This window comes from Astyanax mexicanus, chromosome 8 (genome assembly GCF_023375975.1).
Source record: "Astyanax mexicanus isolate ESR-SI-001 chromosome 8, AstMex3_surface, whole genome shotgun sequence".
In the NCBI taxonomy this organism is placed as follows: domain Eukaryota; kingdom Metazoa; phylum Chordata; class Actinopteri; order Characiformes; family Acestrorhamphidae; genus Astyanax; species Astyanax mexicanus.
This window is the reverse complement of record NC_064415.1, coordinates 56,048,119-56,056,699: the sequence shown is the minus strand read 5'-3', so window position 1 is coordinate 56,056,699 and position 8,581 is coordinate 56,048,119. Positions and strand designations below refer to the sequence as shown.

Below are 8,581 nucleotides of genomic sequence, written 5' to 3'. Positions count from 1 at the left end.
TAATACTCCCACCACCATGTTTAACAGGTGAGGTGGTCTGAAAGTGAGGGTCTTTAAAAGAGAGCAGTGATAAAGGTCAGGAATGGATGTACTAAATACTCAAACATCTGATATTAAGTTCAGTTGTTGAGGCTTTTCTCTGTTAAATATGAGTTTTTTCTTTTTATTTTTTATTGGTAATTGATGCCTGTTTTGACTAGAAATATTTTGTAAATAATTAAGATGTGTCACAAGTTTAAATGTATAATTTTAGGCCCTATAAAAAGGACTGATTAAAATAAGTATTAAACATATTAAACATGTTGAACTGTCTGCCCTATATGGATACATGCAGAAATAAAAAAAAAAATCAGCCTACAGCAGTTTAGCTCCGCCCTTAAGGTCATTAAATTTTTTCACAAACAAACGTGATTTAATTCATTTATTCATTTATTCTGTTGTTGGAACATGAACCATTACAAAGGCAATATGTGGACAAAAAACGCCAATTAATTTTCAGTGAATGAGAATTTTTTGAATGGATACTTTAAGTTTTATTTAAATTATATTATTAGATATTTAGCTGAAGACAAGCTGAAGGTGTGCATCTACTGTGGACAAATAATGCATTGTTATTATAATGTTACATTATACAAAAAAAAAAAAAAAACTATTTGCAGCTTGCCATCAGCTGCCAGAGCCCTGAGAGAGCACAATTGGTCTTTTTTATTTTTATTTTTTATTTTTTTTTGCAGTGTTACTGATTCATACGCATTCCTTCAAGCATACAGTAAAATGTACATTCAAGCAAACCTAATAAACACACTTATAAACCTTAATTCAGTGCATTAGAGTTAAACTCAGTAGCTTTGAATACAAAATTCATTCAAAAATCATTAGAGTAAATGATTTAAAGTAGAATGAACCATATTTACAAAAGATAAAGAATAGATTTGGTTAGAACTGAGGACTGAGGGATAAAAGGGAGATGGTACAGTGGGGCACACCCAATGATTGGGAGAGATTGCTGGTTCAAATCCCAGTCATGCAGCTTGCCACCATCTGCTGGAGCCCTGAGAGAGCACAATTGGTCTTGCTCTCTCTGTGTGGGTAGATGGCGCTCTTTCCCCCTCATTGCTTCTAGGGTGATGTGGATCACCACAAGTCTGCATCTGTGAGCCGATGTATCAGAACCGCTCGAGGCTCGAGTTCCCGATTCAACTGAACATTTCTTGTTCCGGAACCTACTTTTGTTGGTGGAAACACAGCGAACAGTTCAAAATTAGGTTTTGAACAAGAGCGATGCTGGTTTCACATCCACGAAAAGTGCTGTGAGAGACAACAGGAGAGTTTTGCAGTTTTGAGTCTAATCGTAGCGATTGGGATTCGTCCTTGGCTGCTGTATATAAAAAGAGTAGAATAACCGGAGGAGAAAAAAGAAATAAGAAAAAGAAAATGCCCAGATCACAGCCTGTGAGCACAGGGTCAACAAAGCAGCTCTGAAAGCCAGCAGTCAGTGGTGCCGCTTTTCAGCGCCGGCCTTCAGTCTAGGTCACTTTCTGAAAAGAACGAGCGCTGACGATGAAACTTTCACCAGGCAGGCAAATAGAAATAATAATTTATGAGCACCAAGCAGAGAGAGAGAGAGCTGCTCGAGCATTCCAGGAAGGTGGTCCGGCTGCTGAGCCCCTCAGAAGATGTGTTTGAGGTGTTTGATGCCGTAGGTTTTGAAGAACACCAGCAGGATGAGGGTCCACAGGCCCAGGATAAAGCCGTCCGGAGGGTGCCAGTCCTTCTGCTTGGGTTTCTGAGGTGCGACAGAAGAGAAGAATGAAGAAGAAAGAGAGAGCAGGATTTAGTAAATATCATACAGAGTGATGAACACCAATTTAAAGACATGAGGTAAAAGAGAGTGGCGCTAAAGGAGGAATTTGAAAAAGGAAAAAAAAGAAAAAGGAAAAAATAAGGGAAGATGAAGGTGGAGGAGAAGAAGGAAAGAAAAGATAAAAAAAAGAAAAAAAAAAAGAAAAAAAAAATACAATCCCAATAACAAAAAAATTGGGTAAAATGCTATGTAATACTGCGTTAAATATAAATACATTCTATGTTTTTTTTTTACATTTGCATTGCTTACATACAGTTTAAAAAATACATATTTTTAAATCTACATATATGTAAATAAATAGAAATGGTAAAAAACATAAAAAATAAAGAGAAAAAGGGGGGATAAATCTAAATATTTGATACTAAATATAAAAAGGAATTAAAAATTGTAAAAGGAACATTAGTGCATTAGGATAGTGTAAGCAAGTGTAAAATTGTTGTATTAAAATATAGTACAACAAAAATGAAGAGTAAATACATTTCAAAATTTAAAATAAATAAATGAAATTATTTTAAATAAAATATTTGAAGTGAAAATCATAAAAGAAAGGAATTACAATAGAGGGAAAACCAAATAAGGGTCAACAAAAGCTGTAGTAGGAATAAAATACATAATATCAATATAAAAACAGAATTCCATAAGAATGAAGGGAAAAGAAATCAGGGAGGGATGCAGCGACGGACGGATGAATGAATAAATAATGAAAGAAATAAAGAGACACTTTCCCCAGCCGGTGTTTGCCCATTTACAGCCACATCATCACTTTGTGTACGGATATTATACTTTTAAATTGTCCTCTATTAAACATGCATCACCAGAAGTGCATTTATATGCTAATGCGGTCCGAATATTCTACAGAGATGGGTTTAACCTCTAAAAAGGAAAAGTCCCCATAACTTTTCCAATTACATTACAGCGAGGACGCTTTAAAAGGCACGGGTATAGACTGCAGGTGACCGGCAGCATCCTTTAAAGAGCAAGATCTTCATTATCCCAAAACAGCAAAGCAACGTTTCGGGGGGCATAGCTGTTAGTCGACGTGGGGACACGTGCAGAATGCTGTATAAAAATGGTTTTAGATACAAAAATTTAATATGAAAAAGTCTCTGGACTCTGTTTGAGGAGTTGAGAGGCAAAAAAAAAAGAACTGGCCGTAAAGGCAACCTGTTGACAGGCTGACCAATAAGCTATATTTGCATAATTTTTGGGTGCAAAAAACAGTGATTAAAAAAAAGCTACATAAGGAAATAGGGCTGAACAATGATTCCATATTAAATATAGATTCTGTCAGAAAATTACGGGGTGCATTACATTGCATTTGCAATTTGCACTTGTACATTAATTTTGTTAATTTGTTGGGATAGATTTTTTTTGTAAACATGTCTGAAAGTAATTACTTCAATAAAATTAGTCGAACAAAATTTGGACATAACCTCAAACATTTTTACTTTTATCTTAACATTATAATATGTTACAGTTTTTAAATTATTTTTATAATTACTTTAAATATATATATATTTTAAACATTTATATTCATAACTGTAGGCATAATTGTTTTATTACACTATAATTTTATCTTTATATCAGTAGCGTAATATAGTCTTATGGCTAGAACTGTCTATGCTTAGCTTAGCTTAGCTTCCATAGGCTTCTGATGAGAGTGGTGGTCTGGAAATATCTTGGCAATAGAAACACAGGTGCACCACTGACTGAATACAACCTAGACAGACATCAACAGTCAGACGTTCATTGCGATCTTGCAAGTAAATGATCAACAAATGCTTCAACCACAGCCATGATTTATTAAGAGAATTAGCACATGCCATTTTGTACATTTTGATCTGTGCATGTTATATTTTTCTATCATTACAGGATTCGTCACCCTCCTCGAAGTTTGTTTTTGCTGCCTTGTGATGCTGCAATGATGGCAGATTAAAAAGCGGTGCCTGGATAGTGTTGGCTGACTTTAAAAGTATGGGAGGAGGCCTGCACTTGTCCACACCCTCCTGGTGTCTGGAGCATTGTGAGTGATAGGGTGAGACCTCGTCAGTGGTTGGACTAATTTGCTTAATTAAACTAAATAAAACTTGTAAAAAGAAACAAAAAAGAGCATCTGCCCATCAGATTTTTAACTAAACCGCTTTTAACAATGTTTTCTGTCGACTGAGATGAAGATTTCAAATCCTCACTTCACCTCCAGGGATTAGCTGAAGAGCAGAGCTGAACTTGTGACCCGCTGCCAGGCACACCTGACATTTGGGTAAGCTGCGAGTAGACCTGGTGATCACGGTCACGCTCACTCCAGCAGCTCAAGACAGCAGCAGCAGCCATTATAATGGGAAGAGGATCTCTCATCACCATGGAAACCACATCACGCAGCGCTGGAGGTCCATGCACACTGCTGTCAGACAGGGCTTTGATCTGGGCGAGATTGCGGATAGGGAAATTACATACGAGAGATAATTACTGACTGAACCCACCTACAGCTTCCAGCCGTCTTCCTCCCAGCCTTCACCGGACATGAGCAGCAGAGCGACGGGCCAAAGACAATCACCAGACTCCAGATGGTTCAAAAAGGAGAACTCTGCTATCTCTCAGCATCTCTCAAGACTTAAGACTCCAGATTTGATTTATTATACTGCTGTTCCAGAGACACAAGAACTTATTCAGACTTGATCTCTAGACTTAAGACTCAACTCTAGAGTCAGACTGAAGCTCCAGATCCTTATGACTGGAGACTTGACCAAAACTTGAATCTCTGGGAGTAAAGACTTGACTCCAACTTGCTATTGAATAAAAAGAGATTCAAGACTCATTGCTGCATCTTTAAGATTGAAAATGAAGAGTCTTGGACTGGAGTTATAAGGACTATAAACTTAACTCAACATAGACTAAAGGCCAAGACTTGACACAGACTCTTGTACTATAGACTCAAAGCTTGACTCGCATCTCAGAAATGTTTAGGTTTTCCTCTTGTTCACTGTATTTTACACAACAGGTTTATTTTTGCTGTGCTGAACTTTTAAAAATCACACCACCCACTAACCCAAAACACAACCAACCCACCCACTCAACACACACCCACTCAAGAGACGCCCATTTAACACACGTCCAAGCCACCCACTCTACCCAATCACCCATCCTACTGAGAGCTGAGTCAGAACTTTAGAGTCAGCTGATCACTCAAAATCCGAGGACAACAGCAAAACAACTATAATCGGCCCTTTAATTGGGCATTTAAACAGCATTTTAAAAGGTAAATAAGAGCATTTTTCTGGGATTAAAAGCGTGAATTCTACTGAAACTGGAAATATCTGCCACTGTTTTACAAGCACGTGCCCAGCCATGTGGCGGCCATGTGGTTACCTTGTGTTTACGTCCACAAACACACACACCCAACACACAAACACAATCACTCAACAAACCCAACACACACCCAAAAACACACCCACTCACCCAACATACACTCACAGAACCATCCACCAAACACACACAATCACCCATTCACCCAGACAACACACAAACACACCCTGACACAACACACACCCACCCGAGATATACACCCACCCAACACACAACCAACCAACCACCAACACACAACCATCCACTCAACACACACACCAAACCAACACACAAAAACCCACCAACATACACACCCACCCAATACACAAAAACCCACCCGACATATACACCCACCCAACACACAACCATCCACCCAACACACAACCATCCACCCAACACACAACCATCCACCCAACACACATCAAACTAACACACAAAAACCCACCAACATACACACCCAACACACGCCCACCTAATCTAAACACACATCGGCAATGCCACGTGTGTAATATTCCACACATCCACACACACTACTACACTACTTTCTCTTCAAATTCACAGAGGCACGTTTTACAATGCCTGTTTAAAATCAAATAAGATGCTGGAAAAAGTGCAAGACGCTGTACGTGTGCCAGCTGTGTGTGAGTGGGTGTAAGGTTCAGATAAACATTTCAAAGTAAAATTCAGCATTCTCTCTGGCACGCTGAAGCTGGACCAAACAAACCAGCAGCACTCCACACGTAGATACAGTCGGAGGTCTTGGTTTTAGGACTAAATTGAACATTTTGATGTATAAAGTGGTGATTTGTACATCATGAGGAAAATATATTACCCCTGAGGAGTGGGTTGGTGTTGGTGATGTATGGGATGTTAAAACCATAAAACCAACAATTTTTTATCTGTTTGCTTTTTGCAATCTTATTGGCCGCACTCTATCCATTCCATTTTATCCAGCTTTCATTTTCAAGCATTAACCAGAGGAGGTGTTTTCTGAATATACGGAAAGTGATAAATTGTCCAGTCATTTATTTGACACACTTTATATGCAAATACACAATAGTTTCCTTTCAAAATAAAATGTTTTAACTTTTAATAAATGTAAAAAAAAAGTTAAATATTAACTACATTAAATATTATATACAGGGCATTTTTTGCACTGGTTGTGCAGGAGACTTTTATGTTGACAGGTAGCAGAGTGGATTAGCTGCTATAGCTAATACCGGCTGACTTTACATGTACTCGCCCGATACCCGATTCATCGAATTACATCAATATCGGCCCTGATACCGATATTGTATCGGATCGGTCCCATCTCTAACTTTGATGATAAACATATGGAACTCAAATTGTATCACCCGTGTGCACCAACAGAGGGAGCTCTTCCCGCTGCAGACTGTGCTTACGTAATATAACGAGGCTGGAGGCGAAGCGAGGCAGAGGTCCATATTGAATGCACATGCCAAACATCTTAGTACATAGCCTGGGGGAAAAATAATGCAGCCAAGCCAAGTGTTGAGTAATCTTTAAGGAGATTAAACTAATACATTAATTTTTTTATGTACATTTGGTCCAAAGAGAAATGCTTCTCTCTTCTGACAACTTTTATGGAGAGGCGGATTTCATTTTCCAGCAGGATTTGGCACACTGCCCACACTGCCAGAAGTACCAATTGGTCTTATATAATATTCTAATTTTCTGAGACCCTGATTTTTGGGGTTTTCATTGGCTGTAATAGATAAAGTAACTAAAATAAAATAACTTTTCAATGATATTCTTATTTTTTGAGATGCACTAGTACATACTCAAGTGCTCTCGCCATGAATAAAAGCCTACATTTTTTGGTACATTTGGCTGCTTACAATGTGTCAAGCTACGAGACGTTCAGATCTCGAGTACTCTCACGAGTCTACAAATCTGCCTGGATGTAAACGGCTGCATGTTGAAGGCGAAACGCCAGCAGAGAAAAAAGCCCAACATTCTGATGAATAATTCAGAGAAAGCTGCGCTTTGCCGGAGAAAACAGTAGGCGAAAAGTCGTACCCTGCGTAAAAAGGCCGTCTGCAAAACAAACGTCTTTCCTTTTTCTTCCTTTATCTTCGAGCCGAGCGCCGCCGACGTTACAAATGACTGGGTGTCTGGAGACGGGATTTGGGTTAGAAAAGTGATCCCAAGGAGCGAGAAAGTAATCAAGTAGAGTGTTGAGGGGAAAAATAAAACAAAAAACAAAACAAGCCCACATCTTAGAGGGGGTGTAGTAGTATGATTAGTCTTCAGCAGGGGGATAACCTCGTCTCCCACAGCGAGAGAGCCTTTCTGAGACGAGAGGCTCTGTATTTGTCAAGCTATCTCTACACAAAACGGATGCAGAGACTATTTCTCAGCGCCGTCTTTTGATTATCTGCTAATAATGTGCCTTTAAAAAAAAAAAAAAGCAAGAAAAGAAAAAAGGAATATAAGCTTTAGACAGCGATCCCGGCTCCCTCAGCTGCTTACCTCTGGGTTGTGGAGTCAGACAAAGGGCTTTCTTTCAGCTGTATATACACAACACTAGAATTTATATCGAGTGCAAAGAGAGAATTCAATTTAGCAGAGAATGGCTCCCTCAGTGAGTCTATGGGGAGCAGAATTCTCCAGTATGACAGCATTTTATTCTGCGGGCAGCAGACTGCGAATACAGCAACTGGAACGTTACTTCAGACCACTGGCTGAAAGGAGAAGCCCCGCGGGACTGAGAAACTTATAGTTTAGCCATGCTTTAAATTCCATCTGCCAACGAAAAGTAGAAGTTTAAACTCTGAAATGTACTTTTTTTCCCTTTTGTGTAATAGTTACACATAGTTAGTAATGTAGCAAACAAAAAACAGAAGCTAATCAGTAATTACTGTATTTTTCACACGATAAGATGCAATTTAAATCCTTTAATTTTCCCAAAAATCATCAGTACATCTTATATTCCAGTGCGCCTTATGTTTAAACTTTACCAGTCAGGTATTCAGGAGCAGTAAAGTTTACTTCCCGAGCAGTATAAGCATTAGCCGCCAAATACGCTAAGCGCTAGCTCTTTCGGCATTTAGAGGTGAGTATATCGGACTGTAGCAGGCTGCTAACTCTAGCTAGCACTGCTGGAGGAGCGTTAGCATTAGCCGCCAACCGTGCTAAGCAGTAGCTCGTTTGCGTGTTTGTTCTGAAGTGAGTATATAGGACTGTAGTCTGTGTGTTTGCCCTGTTAAAACAAGCGGGACGAACAGCTAACTAATATCTCCCTGTCTTACTGGAACACTGAGTGTAGTGCTGACGGGCGGCATTAGCGATAGCGCAAGTGGTTAGCTACTAGCGCTAATGCCACTGCACCCACCCTTAGTGGAAATCTGGAAA

The 8,581-nt window shown here is 39.2% G+C and overlaps 1 protein-coding gene across 1 annotated transcript in view; it reads right to left on the bottom strand.

Moving 5' to 3' along the window:
- Positions 1–407: 407 nt before the first annotated feature.
- The window catches only part of pigk (phosphatidylinositol glycan anchor biosynthesis, class K), a 35,577-nt gene continuing 27,403 nt past the window's right edge, over positions 408–8,581 (bottom strand). The window contains exon 11 of the mRNA XM_007250667.3: positions 408–1,786. Within this exon, the coding sequence (XP_007250729.2) occupies positions 1,670–1,786 (117 nt within the window). The 3' untranslated portion in view covers positions 408–1,669. The remainder of the gene's footprint in view (positions 1,787–8,581) is intronic.